Source organism: Borostomias antarcticus (genome assembly GCF_949987555.1).
Source record: "Borostomias antarcticus genome assembly, chromosome: 10".
NCBI classification, from domain to species: Eukaryota; Metazoa; Chordata; class Actinopteri; order Stomiiformes; family Stomiidae; genus Borostomias; species Borostomias antarcticus.
The window spans coordinates 20,021,556-20,040,006 of NC_140243.1; the positions used below are offsets into that span (position 1 = coordinate 20,021,556).

Genomic DNA, 18,451 nt, shown 5'->3' on the forward strand with positions numbered 1-18,451 from the left:
TCGTTAGAGTGGACGTGTCCCGAGAGAGACGCCATGTCTCTGTCTCTCTGCCCGTTATAATCAGGGTCCCGGTCCCCCCCTTGTGCGTCTTGGTTTTGGCGTCTGTGTATCGACGAGGGCCGCTGCTTCTGTCACTCACGCCACGCGACTCTTCCTCTCTCGCTCTCTTTCTCTCTTCCTCTCTCTCTCTCTTCCTCTCTCTCTCTCACGCTCTCTCTTTCCGCGGCGCTAAGCGCTACCTCGTCTGTCTCTGGCTCTGTGGTTCTGCCGTCTCTAGGTGGGCCTCTCTGTCTCTGTGTGTGATCGCCATGACAGCCTGTCTGGGAGGCCTGCAGGAGTCGGCCGCCATGTTTCTCTGCTATGCCCGTCTCTGTCTCCCTGTCTCTCCTGTGCTGTCAGGCTCTCTCTCTCTCTCTCTCTCTCTCTCTCTCACTCTCTATTATCTCTCTCTTTCTGTCTCCCTGTCTCTCCCCCCTCTCCCTCTACACGTACTGTACGTATTTTACCACAAAATGTTACACCTCTCTCTCTCTCTGTCTCTCTCTCTCTCGTCTTCTCTCCTTCCGCAGAGAGAGACAGATCAGGAAGAGTCCATTCCTCCTGATTCCCCCCAGCGGGGAGTAAATCCAGGATCCCTCTCTTTCTCTCTGTTTTTCCTCTCATCCCTCGTTCCCCTCCCTCCCTCCGCCATGACCTTGCTGGCTTCCGAGAGGTCACTTCTCATCCGGAACAAATTCCGCTCAGGTGAGGATCGGGGCGGGGGCGTGGGGTGTGTTTGTGTGGGGTGTGTGTGTGTGTGTGTGTGTGGGGGGGGGGGGGGTAGTTTAATGTATTTCCGACTCAAACAGGCTATAGGGGCGGGACATACAGGTAACTAACGTTTAGAGAAATGTTGACACGTGGGCGGGTTATAACAATTTTAGACAGATTCGATAGGCGGATAGCGTTGATTGACGGGTGGATGTCGTGAGATTATTGGTTGACTTTGCTCTTGCATTGCTGACATAAACACTCAGGAGATTTTGCTTTACAGGAAGAAAAAAATCATAGGATTTGACATAAGATTACAACTAAATTGAAATTGTGATATTTTTGGGCATATATTGTTAAATAGGTGCACACTATGACCAAGGATGTGATCCAAAATGGGGGGAAAAAATGCATTTTTTGTTTTCATGGCATCTTTACAAAGTAACCAAGGATATTGATCAATGGTCAGTTTTTCAGGATTGATCCATTATCTGTGGTAACCACGACAACTGGTCGTAATTAAAATTTGAAACAAGGTACTCAATACTGTTCATCATGACCAGGGTTATTGGCAGATAGGTCACCTCTTTGCATCATTATTTATCAAATTATCGATTGAGTCCAGGTATTGATCACCGAGGGTATGGGTGTATTGATTGAGCCCCTCAGAGCAGAATGAACACACAGAGATGACCATAGGCCTGTTGACCTGCTCATGTCAATATGACATATAGCCTGACCCTAACCCTAACATCTCAGAGATCCTGACAGGTTACAAACTGTGGACTGGACACCAAAGACCTACTGCAGGGGTCATACTTACTAAAGACACATAGGTAGAGTCCAAGAGGACTGTTCATCTTCGTTTCTTAAAGCACATTTGTTTTCTATAAGAACGATGTCTTTCTTTGTTCATTGACAGCTACTGAGGGGCGTATCGTCTGGCTCTACTGCGTATCGACTGGCTCTGCTATGTCTGTGCACGTGAAAACAGCTTCTACGGCACGGCAGTAGCTCAGTAGGTAGAATAGCAGTAGCCCAGTAGGTAGAATAGCAGTAGCCCAGTAGGTAGAATAGCAGTAGCCCAGTAGGTAGAATAGCAGTAGCTCAGTGGGTAGAATAGCAGTAGCTCAGTAGGTAGAATAGCAGTAGCCCAGTAGGTAGAATAGCAGTAGCTCAGTAGGTAGAATAGCAGTAGCCCAGTAGGTAGAATAGCAGTAGCCCAGTAGGTAGAATAGCAGTAACCCAGTAGGTAGAATAGCCGTCCAGGAATCGGAAGGTTTCCGGTTCGATGCCAGCTCCTCCCGTCAGCATGTCGAAGTGAGCAAGACATCAAACCGCAAATTACTGAGCAGGCTAACTTAATGAGCAGGCTAACTTCACAAGCAGGCTAACTTCACGAGCAGGATAACTTCACGAGCAGGCTAACTTCACAAGCAGGCTAACTTCACGAGCAGGATAACTTCACGAGCAGGCTAACTTCACAAGCAGGCTAACTTCACGAGCAGGCTAACTTCACGAGCAGGCTAACTTAATGAGCAGGCTAACTTCATGAGCAGGCTAACTTAATGAGCAGGCTAACTTCATGAGCAGCCTAACTTAATGAGCAGGCTAACTTCACGAGCAGGCTAACTTCACGAGCAGGCTAACTTCACAAGCAGGCTAACTTAATGAGCAGGCTAACTTAAAGAGCAGGCTAACTTCACGAGCAGGCTAACTTCACAAGCAGGCTAACTTCACGAGCAGGCTAACTTCATGAGCAGGCTAACTTCACGAGCAGGCTAACTTGCGTAGCAGCTGCCGCCATTGCTGTGTGAATGTGTGTGTGAAAGAGAGACCATTGTAAAGCGCTCTGGATAAAAAGCGCTATATAAGAGCGGTCCATCCATTCTAGGATTTCCACATATTCGTCTAGCTCTCACGTGCAGTACAAGCTTATGCTGTACGGGCGTCTGCCATTGTTGTTAGCCTATTATTCTCAGTCAGGCCTGCTGTCGTGTCCCACTGGTGAAATAGAAATGACAGGAAATGACATAGCGGCATTCCTTTTGGTTTAACACCACCTGTTGACAACCGCGACCATGCTGGGCAGCTGCGGGGCGTTTGAACTAGTGTGTGTGTTCATCAGTACAGTATTAGGCTGGCCATTTGTGAGCTAAAGGCGTGTTACTCCTGAGAGACCAGTCCAGTTGTAAGATCGGAAGTCTGTTACGACCTATAATCTCATAATAACGCTGAACACGTATGAAGAGAACTGCATCGATCTGACCTAATGGACCAACACAGTGGTCACCCTCTCAACCCTTCTGACCACATAGACAGACCACACACACACACACACACACACACACACACACACACACACACACACACACACACACACACACACACACACACACACACACACACACACACACACACACACAGTCAAGCTCTGGACGTCCGTCAGTCAAGATTAGTCCCTCCATAGTGCAGAATATGACTAGGAGGTGAATGTTTTGACTGAGTCTGTTTCTGCGTCGGCCAACAGAGAGAAAGGAAGGAAGAATTTACTTAACACGCATGACAGCCAGGGAGGGAGAGGGGGAGAGGGAGGGAGAGGGGGAGAGGGAGGGAGTGCTGGAGAGAGAGAGACGAACAGCTGAAAGGGGGATGGGGTGACAGAAATAGACACCCTGACAGATAAATAGTTACTGCCCCCCCCTGCCCCCGTCCACGCCCCTCTCAGATTGAAAAACGTACCCACAGAAATGCACTGTGGGAACAGTCACCCGGTGACACCCCCCCCTCCAACCCCCAACTCTAGTCCCTACCCTGTTTCACATGGACACTGTGTGTGTGTGTGCGCGCGTGCGTGCGTGCGTGTTCACACACGTGCACGTGTGTGAGATTGGTTCTATATTCTACGTGACATATTAATTTCTGGGGTAGTAAGTACAGCACTGCGACGCTCTCTGAAGATCGCGATGTCATCCATTACTACAGGGGCCGTGTCGTAATACAGGGAGCCTCTAGATAACAGAGGTTTTCTGCGGTGTCCTCACCACCATGGGACTGACGCTACTATCCAAAGTCTACAGTATCTAGAGATAATATAACCATACCTCAGTCTGAATGCGCCAAATCACTCCGCAGATGCTTCAACCGACCGCGCCGTCGCCAGTGAGACATAGCTTAAAGTCGCACTGAAATGAAAAAAGCATTCTGTCCCATTTTTGTTCACATAATTGGTCATAGTGTTCAACTATTCAACGATGTATGCCAAAAAATTTACAAAATTCTACTTTTGTTGTAATCTTATATCAAAGTATATAATTTCTTACTTCCTGGAAAACGGTAGGTCACGTGCAATGACGACAACAGGTACCTTAGATTTTAGGCCAATAATCTCACGACATCCACCCGTCAATCAACGCTATCCTTCTATCGAATCTGTCTAAAGTTCTTAAAACCCGTCCACTTTTCAATGTTCCAATCAAATTCCTCAAAACGCATGTCCCACCCTCATAGCTTGTTTGCGTCGGAAATACGTCAAACTACGGAAGTTAGATGATCTCAAACGTGCGTTTCAGTGCGACTTTAACTCCTGTTTTTCTGCTTGTGTTTCAGTCCTGCAGCTGAGGATTCAGAATCGGAGGCAGCAGAGCGAAATCAATGCGGACTCTGGTGTGTTTGAGTGATAGTTTGTTTCTGTCTGCCAGGTCTGTTTATGCCGTGACAAGGCCGTCTAGTTCTGATTCTCATGACCTATATCTCTCTACCAATTTTTTCCCCCCAACTAGCCTATTGATTTTTTACCACCCAATGATTTGTGAGTCTACCCAGTTTATGATTGATGCTGGCCAACTTCCAAAGCCCTCTGATTTCACCACACATTCGTATTGAAGGTCTTCATGATTCATTTAAGAGTTACAGTATATTTATTTTAAACCCTCCAAGTTGCATTAAACACACACGTTCTAAACACTACAGTATAGTGCCAAATATTTCTTAGAGTAGGCCTATCCTTGTTTCAACCAAACAATGTAGGAACCTTACAATGCAATCTTATTATGTTGATACGCTGTCAAAAGCAGGTAGGCCTAACTGGCTGAATGATGTAGGCTATTCCACTTCACCCTGTCTCCTGATTGCTAAGTCCTACTGTACCTCTTCCCGCTCTGCAGGGCAGAAATCCGCCTGTCCCTCTCACAAAGGACAGAAAGATCAGAGTGAAGCTCTGGTAAGTAAAACTACAGCTTAATGACATGATGGTTTTACCATGTAACACAACATACAGTCACATGTGGGCTAAAGTAGATAGGCTACAACATGTACAGTCAAACATTTGTGGTGGCTTGTAAGAATGTTGACTGGCTGGTAAATGTTATATGTTCTAGGCCATGGGTTCCCAAACTGTGAGGCGGGCCTCCCCTGGGGGGCCCCAAAGAAATTCAGGGGAGGCGCAGAGGGATGGTTAGAAAAAAGAAAAAAAACAAAGAAAAAAAAATCAGAGCTAACTTAGCTGTGTAACGTTATGGGCTAGCTAAGGCTGCCTTGCAAAATGGACACATTTGAGGGGTTGGGGGTGCGCGGGTGTGTCACTGTTTTCAGAAGGGAGGCCCACATTGATGGAGTTTGGGAACCCATGTTCTAGGCCAACCGCAGTGTTGCTGATAGGGTTGGGGATTTTTTCAACTCAGTCAACTCAGGAGGTGAACTGAAATGAATATCATAACATGTAAAATAAAATTCTACAAAAAAAGAAGAATAGATTGATCAGGGTGAGCCCCAAAATCAACAAATACATGGTCCTCTGTTGGACTCATTTGGCTATGGAAAGTGTTTCCCCTGAACTGAGTCAACGTGTTGAGTCTGGTAGCCTTGGTCTGGCTGTTGGTTTGACTGGCTGTTTCCTGATGCAGCGTCTTGCTGACGATGGCGCCAATCAGAAGTCGCCCCCTAGTGGTCTGAACACTGAAACTGCACAAGGTGACGCTCATTTTGCTGTCTGTTTATATATATATATATATATATATATATATATATATATATATATATATATATATATATATATATATATATATATATTTTTTTTTTAATGCATTCTAAAAAAGTAGCCTACATTTATCAGCCTATTCAGGGGACTTTTCCCTAACATAATTGCTCTCTCTCTCTCTCTCTCTCTCTCTCTCTCTCTCTCTGTCTCTCTCCCTTTCTCTCTCTCTTCCTATCTTTTTATTTCTTTCTCTTTCCACCCCCTCTCTCTTTTTGTCTCTCCCAATCTCTTTCTCTCTCTACCCTTTTCTCTTTCACCTCTCTTTCCATCCCTCTCTCTCTCTCTCTCTCTCTCTCTCTCTCTCTGGTCTCCCCCATCCCTCCTATTCTCTCTGGTCTCCCCCATCCCTCCTATTCTCTGCGATGGGCTCACTTTTTCATCAGCTGTCAATCACACAGAGGTCATGTGACCCAATGGTACCCTTGATGCTCTCCATTCCAAGCAGCCTCCCAACCAATCAGTGATTGACAGAACGTGATGATCCCGCCCACTCAGGGGCCGCGAGCCCTCGTTTTCTCCATCGCAGACATCTCTCTCTCCACTCTTCTCTCTTCTCCAAAAAAGATGATCTTAGCACTCAAAGTGTGTGTGTGTGTGCATATGTGTGTGTGTTTGTGCATGTGTGTGTGTGTGTGTGCGTATCTGTGCGTGTACGACTCTAAGGGAATGCAGTATTTATTTCCCCAAAGGCAACAGTGTCTGCTGATATTAGATGTTCCTGCTACTTTTAACTGGAATTGATGGCCTGTGGCAATACAGTTGTTCACGCTCAAAACATGTCTGCTCTGAACCCTCGTGGCCTTCCTCTCACCCTCCTCTCCTCTCCCCTCCTCTCCCTACTCTTCCTCCTAATCCTCTCCTCCCTCCCTCCCTGGCCGCCCTCCTCACACCCCCAGTCAGGGGTGTTTACGGGGCCCAGAGGCAGAAGAAGGCCCGGCAGACGGAGGCCCTCGGTGGGAAGATCCAGTACCGCTGGCCAGGGCCCCTGGAGCCCCTTCACAAACACGCACCACTGCCGGACAAGCGTGAGTGAACGTGTGGCAAGCGCTGATGTACACACACACACACAACCCACACACACACACACATGCAGAACTCTCTTCTCCTCCTCACTCTCCTCCCTCCCGTCCTCCTCCCCAGGCCCCGCCCCCTTCCCTCTCTCCGCTGACGTCTTCGAAGACGACGTCTCCTCCTGTTCCCTGTCCTCGTCTCCCGGGCAACTCGGGGTCCACCAATCCCCAGCCTTCTCCTCGTCGCCGGGACTCCCGGGTGACCAATCGCTGGGCGACCTGTCACCTGTGGGTCCGCCCCGAACTCACAGCCCCAATCATGCTCAGGTGAGGGCTGCACACGGTTACAGATCTAGGATCAGATGTAACGTCCTCAAACACCCCAGCGTTAGGGCAGATCCTAGACCAGAGAAGAGTTGACACCATCGGTACGAGACATTATACAGTAGTTGATCAGTACAGTAGTAAATCCATATTATATACACTGGGTGTATTGCTGGATCGTTATCTCATAATCCCTCTGTGCTACTTGCAGTCTGGTTTGGCGTTGCTCCCGGCAACCGAGGGCATCAGCCAGCCAATGAGCATGAACGTGGGTGATTCAAACTCCATGGCAACGACCGGGAGACCAAAAGGGATGTATCTGACTTCCCAGAACACACCTCTGCTGCCAAAGGTACTTCACCCAATCAGACATCACAGTCCCAAACAGGTTTATTGCCAAGTAGGTTTTCACATACAAGGAATTTTCTTTGGCCAGATGGTGCATAACAACTACAAATTAAGAACGGAAGATAGCGAAGTGTTGAGCGTAATGAAGTGTGGAAAATGAAGTCTCTTTGGGCGAGAAAATAGCGCTCAGTTGAGAAACCAGGCCGCGGCACGGTAGGCTGTCAGCGGTCAATAATGAAAATAATTGATACAGCATATACACGCGGATAACAATGGACCAGGGAAAACACAAACAAAATAGAAAAGCTGCATCTAAAATGCATTAGCTGTCCCTGGCGTTCCATCATGTTCTGCTCTGGTTAAGGAGACAGGCAGGTTTCCGTAGTGGAGGCGCTTCGATGCTTCGTCCAGACAGACCGAGAGCGCTCCTAACTCCATCGGCATGTCTGCATACATTACTGTCAGAGGGCTGGCTCACTGGTTGAGGAGCTGACTCCAGGGCCTGTGGGTTAACCATACACACACACACACATGCACACACACACACACACATGCACACGCACACACACACATGCACACACACACACATACATGCACACGCACACACGCACATGCACACACACATGCACAAACACGTGCGTGCACACACACACGCATACAAACACGCGCACATGCACACCCACACACACACACACACACACACACACACACACACCGCACGGCTATATGGAGGAACTGACACTGACCCCTCACAGGGAGATTTGTCTCAAGCATGCTTGTCATGTTAGAATGTGATCCTGCCGCAGGTTCACTCACATGTACAGAGAAACGCCGTAGAATGACGAGACGTGACTTTTGGTGCAGGAAGACCCGGTCGCCGTGGGTGACAGGATGAAAAGGCGGGTCATAGCACGGCGCCGTTAGCGGGCGTGAGCATCAGCACCTATCAGACCTGCCGTACAGATCTCATCACTTGCGAATGTTTGGAAAAAAAATGCTTGGGCTTTTCTCTTTTTTTCCTTCTCGTTTAAAGCTCAATGAGATACGTTTTTTATAGTTCAATATTCACCTTTACTTGCTATTAGTTTATGAATTGGCCTTAGCAAGACCCCCAAAATCGTTTTGTGACATAACACTACACCCTGTGAATTGATTATTTTAGAATTTCAGTGTACTGGCTAGTACACTGGTGGGAAATCTTGTGGTGAAAGCGGAAGTGATGCGTTTTGTGTGTCACAATATCAGGAAGACAACAAATACTTTGCCCCGCAAATTTATCTACATGCACATAAAAGAAAGAAGACCGGTATTTACCTGCATTGAAGCCATCCTTCCAGAAAGTCCATTGAAGTAGCTACAATCTTCCAATCCAGCTCCACGCATGTTTATTATCATATTTGTTTAACCCATTATTACAGCGAGTGAGTGGGGAATTGTGGGAAGTGTGGTTCTTAAAACGCAGTGCCAATTTGATCACGACCAGAGAGGCCGCCAAAGTGCAGAGATATCTCATGTAGCTTTAAATTTCTCAACTCTCGTTTCCTCTCCTCCGTCTCTCTCTCCCTCTCTCTCTTCCTCCCCCCCCCCCCCCCCCCCCCAGACAGCCCGGCCCCCCAGCCCCTTAAACCCCTCCCTCCTGGCGCCCTACCTCACCTCGCCACACCCCTCCCGCTCGCGGAAACCGCGGGACCCCAAACCCAAGATGAGGAAACTCAAATACCACCAGTACATTCCTCCCGATCAGAGGGTCGGGGCCGGGACTGGAGGTGGGCTCTCTCAATCATCACATGTATATTTCACACACTTTAATCGCTCTACAATCCTCATTCATTCAATCCTCACAAAATTAATTCAATCCTCACAAAATTAATTTCCCTTGTGGACAAGACGTCTAATCTAAAATTATTTAATAAATAAATGAATAATCCAGGTGCCAGAAGCTGTATGGATAAGTTCTTCATCATTATTTCTGCCTCTTCCTCAGGGGGAGGGGCCACTCAGAAGAGCCCCGCCTCCGCGCAGGCCATCGACCCCGCCTACTCTCGCCTCCTGCAGCAGCAACAGGTGTTCCTCCAGCTGCAGATCCTAAACGACCAGCAGAACGAGCAGCAGCAGCTCACCCTGGCCCCCAGGTACACAGCTTCCTGGCCTGGGGAGACAGGGCGGACGACCCCTCCCCCCCCTCCGAAGCCACCAGGGTTGTCATAATCTAACCTTGTCCCCAGCCTAGAATCACATTACGTTAGAGTCTACAGGGCAGTCATACTTAAGTATGACACACCAACTCCTTGTTTACCAGCTTCAACTGAACCTATTACTATTGCATGAGTTTTGATGATGTCTTTATATTTCTCATGTGACTTAGTGCTGAGGTGAATGTGTGAAGAGTGAATTCTGTTTGGTGAATCGTACATGAGGGATGTGTGACTGTATTCTGTGGTTCAGCTCACCTCCGTGTCCCCTACTGTTTCCAGCGGTGACACCCACCAGACTGTGAAGTTCTCTAGAGCCGCGACCCAGAAGCCCCAGCCTGCCCCTGCAGCGACAAACCCCGCCCCCGCGGACAAAAGTCCCGCCTCCAAGCCCGAAATCCTTCCTGCTAACCTTGTCGACCTAACGGTACATGGGATCAAAGATGTTCTTCAAGAGATTGTCCAAATAGGGTCTGTCCCAATTCAAGGGTTGCATCCTACCTAGGTCGCAGCCTACGCGGTCTACGTAGGTCCTTCAGGCCAGGTAGGCCGGATGTAAACGTTTTGTGAAATGGGACGGTCTAGCCTACGGAGGATTCCCATCTCGTCATTTTGTTGCCTAGGCAGCCCCAAGTGCGTGCCAAGCGCATCTCCAGCCATTGCAAAAGGGTGAAAAAGTGTTATGTGTTGTTATGGAAACACCACAGAAAATGGCTATCTAAATCGTCTATCTAAACTTGTAGATACAGGCGTAATTTGGATAAAGTTTCCACATATTGGGATTCTATGGTGGTACTATCAGGCATGACATTTTATTAAAACGTAATAATATTAACATCAAAGCAGTTTAAAAACGTTTTAAAATCCGAGCAATGGCGGCTGGTACAGGAATTCATCCAGACCGAAATGCATTCTGGGAGGGAGGCCGCGAAGGATCCATCAGTTGTAACCTTCAAATTCGTCAAAAGTAGGCCGCATTTGTGGGCTGCATTCGGAGGACACTTCGTAGGCTGAATGAATTGGGACAGCACTTGTCGCCCCGCTGTGACGTAGCTGCCTTCAAATCCGGCCTAGGTAGGATGCAACCCTTGAATTGGGACAGACCCATAGTGTCCCATCTGTCGCCGTGCCCCTCCACCACGTCTCTGTGAGGGTCCTTCTCATTGACCCCCTCTGCCCTTCTCACATAACGGTGTCCCCCCCCCTCCCTCCCTCCCTCGTCTCCCCCCATTCTCAGGTGTCAGAGTTGCGTCAGCAGCTGCGAAAGCGTGGCCTTCCTGTCTCCGGCACCAAGCCAGCCCTCCTGCAGAGGCTCCGCCCCTTCCAGCTGACCCACACCTGCCTCACCCCCGCCCCCCTCTGCCAGCTGGGTACCAGCCTGGACCCGCTCCCCCTGCCCCCCAGACAGAGCCCTGGGTCCAGCCCTGGCTCTGGACCCGAGTCCCCCCCCAGCCCCAACCAGCCGGTCTACATCCAGACCGGCGGCGCTCCCTACGGCATTCCCAACGGAATTCTGAACGGTCTTCCCAACGGCCTTCCCAGAGGGATCTCTCTCAGTGTGGGGGGAGAGCCGTGCGGTCTGGCCAACGCGGTCTTCCTGGCCCCCGCAGTGACCCCGTCCGCGACCCCCAGCCCCGGGCTCCCACCCCCCTCCTCCTCCGCCTCCTCTTCCTCCTCCGCCTCGTCGCCCAGGCACCCTGGCGCCCCCTGGCAGTCGGAGCAGCAGCAGCAGCAGCACCAGCAGGAGATGAGCCTGGAGCAGGAGATGAGGGAGAGGATAAGGAGCCGACCCAGGGATAGGGCCAGCAACGCGGGCAGTGAGGTGAGGAAGGACCCCCCCCCAACGGCCCAGACACAGAGAGGGAAAAACATCTCTCAGAGTGACTCAGATTCATTCATTCAATCCTTTATTTATTCTCGGAAAAACAATTGAGGTTACCCTCATTTCCAATGCCTCCGAGATTACAAACACATAAAAAAAAAAAAATACAAGCACATTGAAAAAATACAGCGAACAACATAAGTCAACGGTTAATGGAGACAATAAAAAACACATCATAAATAAATCAATTTAAAACAGTTATAATTAGAAATACAGTGGCTAGAGATAAAAACAGCAAAAGAGGGAAGAGATTCCAGTTTTAAGATGTTTTGTAGCTCGTTCCAAGAGTTCGGAGCATCAACATGAAACACAGTCTTACCACGTTCTGAACACGCTCGGGGAACCCTCACGAGAAGGCCGCAGAGAAAGACTTCATAGAACGATGATGAATAATAATACTTAGGTGTGTTTCTCCATCCTCCTCCTCCTCCTCCTCCTTGGTCAGTCTCGTGGGGTGACCCTGCATCCGTTCCTGCAACAGGAGCCCGGGTGCCAGAGAGGGAAGGCGGAGGCGGAGGGACAGACTGAGGTCCTGTTCACTCAGGTAAACCGCCAGCCTGATTGGTCCTCCGGTCAGATGACCCGCACCACACAGTACAGTGTGCTGGACACTGCTACCTCACCTGACTTTACACCTCACAACATTACACAACTACACCACACCAAGGTTATAATAGTTATTTTAGCTTTTTTCATTCGTTTTTATTTTTATATCGTTTAAACTTTTTGTTTTCAATTTCAGTTTAGTTTTAATTCGTTTTTAAAACAGATTTGCTAGTTGTTTTTTTAAATTTTTTAAATGCTTAGTTTTAGGTTAGTTTTTCTTACTTTTAGTATTCGTTTTTTTTTCTTTCTTCTGCGCTAGCCTCGTGAGACCATCCATTATTTATGAAATGAAAAAGACTAAAACAAAGGATATTTTCTCTATAATTTTAGTTTATTTTAGTTAGTTTTGTAAACACACAACACAATTTTTGTTAGTTATTATTTGCAAAGCCTAGTTTTTATTTTTATTTCAGTTAACAAATTGTATTTTTCACACCTCGTTTTCATTTTTTTGTTAGTTTTCGTTAACTATAATAACCTTGCATCCATGAGCACCCATAGACGACACGAGAGAAGTACACACGACCCACCAGCTGATGCTACTGTCGGGTTGTGTCATATCCTGTCAAACCCACCTCCCCTCTGTGCTGTCAGGTGTTCTGCTGCCAGCCGTGCGACGTGATTGGCCAGGACTTTGAGCTGCCGATGCAGATCACTGCCAGCCCCGTGCAAGCCCCGCCCAGCGCCCGCAGTCTGGAGGAAGAGCTGCAGGAGGCCATTCAGAAAGCACAGGTTATTTGTGTGGCTGTGAGTGATCGTCTGTGAGCGTGTGTGTGTGTGTGCATGTGTGTGTGTGTTTGATCCAGTAAATCCATGGTGAGTCATCAGTCTCTTCTTTGCCTTCCAATCTCAGATGGACCCCATCCAGTCCTTAGATGACATTCTGGACGAGCCAATCAGCTGTGTGGGTGAGTAGCTCCCCCCACCCGCCTGTCAATCAGGGACCTTTGCTAAGTGCAGAGGAGAAATGAAGTCTCACGGACGCAGCTTGATTCCTCTGGTCTATCAGCCTTTTATCTGACACTCTACTTTATACTTTTCCTCTCTTTCAGAGTCGGTCGCCGCCTACAAATCCGACCTCCAATCCCCCGTCAGCCATCTCCCTGGCCCCTCCCCTCCTCCCCAAACGGAACAATCACAGCCCTTCCAGTGCTATTCAAAGGATGACAACTTCCTGTCCTCCCCGCTTTGCTCCTCCATCTTACTAGAGCTCCCGCCGTCGCCCGCGGCCACGCCCGCCACCCAGGTGGCCCCTCCGCTTCCCCCGCCCCGTCTCTGCACCTCCCCCCTACCGTCCGCCGTGATCTCACGGAAAAGGCGGGCCCTGGCGAGCCTCGCCCCTTTCGATTGGCTTGAATCGCTTACTTCCGGGCTCCGCCCCCTCAGCCCTCCGGCAGCGCCATTCGTCGAGACCAACTTCGGCCTCGACTCGGACCTGAACATCAGCCGGGTGCTGGATCTCATGGTGCAGTGGTGAAGGCTCTAGTCGGTGTGCTGTCGCGCGCTTCTGTGTTTGTTTGTTTGTGCGGTACGTTTGGCTGAACATGAGAGGGGCGCAACATACTCATCCTGAACTAAGAAGACACAGAGATACAAATTCATTCATTCATTCATTCATTCATTCATTCATTCATTCATTCATTCATTCATCCAACCATCCATTCATTCTCTCTGCCCACTGTTGTACCTGTCTTGAGAGTGACTGCAGGTGTGGACTCCACGCAATGTCGAGAGCCAGACACCATTGTCAGTTTGAGTGGTACAACAACAGTGGAGAGGGTAACACACACACACACCCACGCAGCTACCGCCATTGGTGTGTGAATGTGTGTGTGAATGAGAGGCCATTGTAAAGCACTTTGAGTGCCGCTAAGGTGGAAAAGCGCTATATAAGTGCAGTCCATTTACCATTTACCATTTTACACATCTGTTTGAAAACACTTGGGGTGAGTCGGGAACAACAAACAAAAAGTGCATCTTTGGACTGACACACACCGGTATTTAAAGTTAAAGTCCCAATGATTGTCACACACCTGAGTGTGAAATTAGTTCTCCGCATTTGACCCATCCCCTGGGGGAGCGGTGAGCAGCAGCGGTGCCGCGCTCAGGAATCATTTGGTGATGTAGCCCCCCAATTCCAACCCTTGATGCTGAGTGCCAAGCAGGGTGGTAATGGGTCCCATTTTTATAGTCTTTTGTATGACTCGGCCGGGGATCGAACTCACAACCTCCCAGTCTCAGGGCGGACACTCTAACCACAAGGCCACTGAGCTGTGATGTTAAACAGAAGGAAAGCTGGCCGCCTGCTAATTAAAACCTGGATCCTGGCTTTAGTGTGAGAGAGTGCTGTTCCTGACTTATCTCAAAAACACGCTGCTCGTTTGGGTTGAGTAGGTTCCCTTGTGTTTGCCGAGTATGAGTCCCAGCCATTCATAAAGCCTATCAAGAGTATGTGTGTGTGTGTGTGTGTGTGTGTGTGTGTGTGTGTGTGTGTGTGTGTGTGTGTGTGAGTGAGTGTGTCGGTGAGAGCCAGTGCGACCACGCAGCTTGTGTGTTGTCAGACCCGTCCCAGTGCCAGACACACAGTCGGCATGCAGAGACAGGAAGCTGGCGGGCGCCACAGACATGCCGTTTGTGTCCTCACAGGGATGGTGTGTGTGAGCTTTGAGTGTGCGCGCGTATTCCGACGTTTACCTCCGTCCGCGTCTGTCTGAGCGCGCTCATGCACACGCACACACGCTTCCGTTGTATGACCCACACTGTTGCCAGATGCACTTGTAGCGACTTGTTTGTGTACAATAAGTGTGCAATGTCTCTGTGTGTATATTTTTTATGGTTGATCTGTAAGAGAGACGTAGAGAGAGAGATACTGTAGAGAGAGCAAGAGAGAGAGAGAGAGAGAGAGAGAAATGAATTCCATTATGTGTCAATTCTAAACACCAGTGGTCAGCCATTGCATTCTAATAAGCCCACGGTTTTGATCCGACCACCTCGTTAGGTTCAGTGGATGATTGTTTCTCAAAGAGGACAATCAGGGGAACCTCTCATTAAATGGATCCAGGTGCCATTCCTCATTAGCATATACTGTAAGAGAACAGGTGGTCAGTTTGTTCCACGGTTAGCCCCCTGCTGTGCCTGGCCACAGCCTGAGCTACTATAACAGCCAAGATTCCCCCCCAGTTTACACATGCTGAAAAAGGTCCCATTCTGTATAGGAAAAGCCTGACATGAAATACTTGTTTTTGGTGGTATCCTAAAATGGAAGTGGAAGTGACATAGGGGTTTCCTGAGCCCCGGGTCTTTCTCTGACCACCTGACCATGGGTGTCAGATGCCCCTGTCTGAACTCTCATGTTACCACTAATCACACTTGGACTAATAGTAAGGCCAGATTCATAGTCGACGCAAACTACATAAGCGCAAGCAACGCAAGCCTCGCAAGGCCACGCAAGATCTCGTTGCGTTCTTGCGTGTGTCATGCCGAAATTTGTCACTTGACGCAAGCAATAGTGCAATTCCTTGCGTTTCCACAAAACAAAACACAGAACGCAAGCTCTCGAGTCATGTTGGAGCTTGCATTCACAACGTAGCTTGCGTTCTTTACGTCGACTATGAATCAGGCCTAATGTATTAATGGGTATAGAACCTTTGTTTTAACAGTTTAATCATTAGATCATTGAAATTTAAGATCTCACTTACTGTAAGTATGCATTGTTCATCTTCACACCTGTCTGGACACACTTCTTTAATAACATTTTGTGGTGGGAAAAAAAAACTGTGATCTTATTAATGTGCCTCACCCAGTTTGTGAATTCTCACAAGTGCAATATGCTGTATGTTTATGTACTGTAAAGGGCACAGCCATTGGCAAAAAGCCATACCATACCTTTGTGATGTGTCTTTGTTAGTATGCCAACCCTGTGCTTGGGTGGCTGTCTTGTTTTTAACCTGCTGTTGCCCTGCCAAACAGAAAAGCCTCATAGCATTTGTTGAAGGCAACAAACTGAGTGCTACATGTCTGGACTGTAGACCCAGAACCCCATAGCTTTCACCTTGAGATATTATGTGCAACTCTCACTGTAGAGAGAAAGGAACATTTGAACGCTACAGATGGATGGCCATGATAATCATGGTGATCCACACTAGATGGAGATAGAGTGAGAGGCAGGAGAGTAAGATGCTACCTCCTGTGATGTGATGCTTTAGTCTAATGCTACTGTAGCTCAGCGTTTTCCCATCCTGGTCCTGGACAGCTCCCGTGTGTGCAGGCTTTCAGCCCGACCTGTCTTTGACACTGTTCTGAGCTGATACGGCATCATCTACTAAGATGTGTCTCTCACGTTCACGGCGTAGAAGCTGGTTTGGACTGGTTTGCTGAATGCACAGGACTCTAGGTGAAAGAACTGGAGACCCTGGACTAAACCTCAGCTGCTGTAAATGTTTGATTCCTGTCACCTTTCCTGTCTGTTCAAAGAGATTCAAATGTATCCCCGGAGCCAACTTCAATGGTTCATTTGCTTCCGGCTCCTCAGAGACCTGTAGAGGAGCAGAGATAAACCAAGCACACAGAATACACAATGTGCTTCCTGGTCTCTAGGATGATGACGTCGTCGTTGTGCCGTCCTTCTCCATCTTGTTCTGGTGCTGCCCGGTGAACCCTGTGGCACCGACAAATCTATGGATTTGATTGATTCTTTTGATTTATTTATTGTGTAACTTATTCAAGCAAAATGTTAATAATTCATGTCCAAATTGTGTTGTAAAAACATTAAGAAATTAAAAGTCTTAATAGATTTCCCATTTAGTGTCTGATCGTTTCATTACTTTTCCAGACAGCAGGTTGGCATCATTATGGGCGAAGGGGGGAGAGGACATTAACAACCAACCCATACGAAGAAGAACTTCCCATGCATGAAATATCACCAAACTTTGCACATAGGCCCAGTCCTTTACCAAAGGTCCTCAACTTGTGGGCCAATAGTCCTGATGGTGGCACTACAGCAACAGTCTAAAGTTTAAGACTTTAAAAAAATTCTAACAAATCAGCAGCAGTAGCTACAATTACTTTGAAACCACCACCAGAACATAGGCCCAACTGAGCAGAAACATCCATATGCTTCGAGCCGACAGGGATTATGAAGTCCATTACTCTGTTTTTCTCAAAAACTGTAAAACCTATCAAACTTTACTCCTCCCACACTTGTGGTCAATTCACACCCCGATTGCTATACGCCACATCTCCAGACTGTCAGACTGACAAACGATCTTCACATATTTTTGAAATATCAAAAACTGAGCCCACGGCGCATCAAAATGTTTTTCTGTGAACAGTACTGTATGCAGCAACTGCAAACACTCACTCAATAAATCTCCAATGTTCATGAAAAAAGACAAACATTTCATGACAAGGTAGATGTACTGTAGTGTGAAATATTTCCACATTTTATCTAAAAACTGAATTTTTGACAGTATTTTGAATTCTGTACTCATTTTGTCCAGTCAAACTGTTCATACGGGAACAATACATTACCCACAATCCTATAGTGCAACAGCAATGTCTCCACCAATCATAGACATTGTTGTTGGCAACCCCACCCCAATAGCGGACCTTTGGACTACAACTGGCTAAACTGACACTGACTGAGAGGAGACCTGTGCCACTGATCTTTTGATTGGTTTCCATTTGTCTTGTTAGTCTGTGTACAGTAAATATGTCCGCCATGTAGCTCCCATCTTGTTCTTTGTTCATTATTGTTATCTGTTCATCATTTGCTGTAGCTGTGTGTTGTCCCTGGTGTTTCCTGTGCCATCTTGTAAGTTTGTAAACATGTGAGCTTACACAGGCCCGTAGCCAGCCTTGTGGAAGGGGGAGTGCGGACGTTTTGTCTTAAATTCGGAACCTTTGGTCGTGAGGGGGGGTTCGTTCGATCCACCCGATCCCCCCTGGCTACGGGCCTGTTACATGCAACCCTTGTGATTGTGATGTTTAAATCATAGTGTGAAACCATCTATGGATTCTCACATGGTAGGTAGCTCAACAAGAGTTCAAGCCCAGGGGGATGCAGAATAAAAATGCTAATGCGTACTCAGGCATGATTTTTTAATGATATTTTATTTTTATTTTTAGAAGAAGTTACTGTTTCTTCATCTTGTTTGCATCTCTTCATCTGACCAGTCTTGTCTGCTTACATCTCAACCAGTCCCTCCGGTGTTCAATCCAATCAAATCAGTCAATCAGTGGATCCATGCTCAGTCCAGAGTCCCACAACTCATTCCCATCACAGTATCTAGGCCTACGAATA

At 47.9% G+C, this 18,451-nt stretch overlaps 1 protein-coding gene across 1 annotated transcript; it reads left to right on the top strand.

Moving 5' to 3' along the window:
• Positions 1 to 689: 689 nt before the first annotated feature.
• Positions 690 to 13,627, top strand: LOC311314252 (uncharacterized protein; the record flags this gene model as incomplete). The annotated part of the gene is made up of 14 exons (XM_084444589.1): positions 690 to 744; positions 4,360 to 4,416; positions 4,917 to 4,972; positions 6,708 to 6,813; positions 6,932 to 7,125; positions 7,334 to 7,474; positions 9,071 to 9,236; positions 9,455 to 9,602; positions 9,945 to 10,089; positions 10,900 to 11,484; positions 11,990 to 12,088; positions 12,745 to 12,882; positions 13,004 to 13,058; positions 13,203 to 13,627. 14 exons carry the CDS (start codon positions 690 to 692, stop codon positions 13,625 to 13,627), a joined length of 2,370 nt encoding a protein of 789 aa, XP_084300715.1.
• Between the last annotated feature and the right edge of the window lie 4,824 nt (positions 13,628 to 18,451).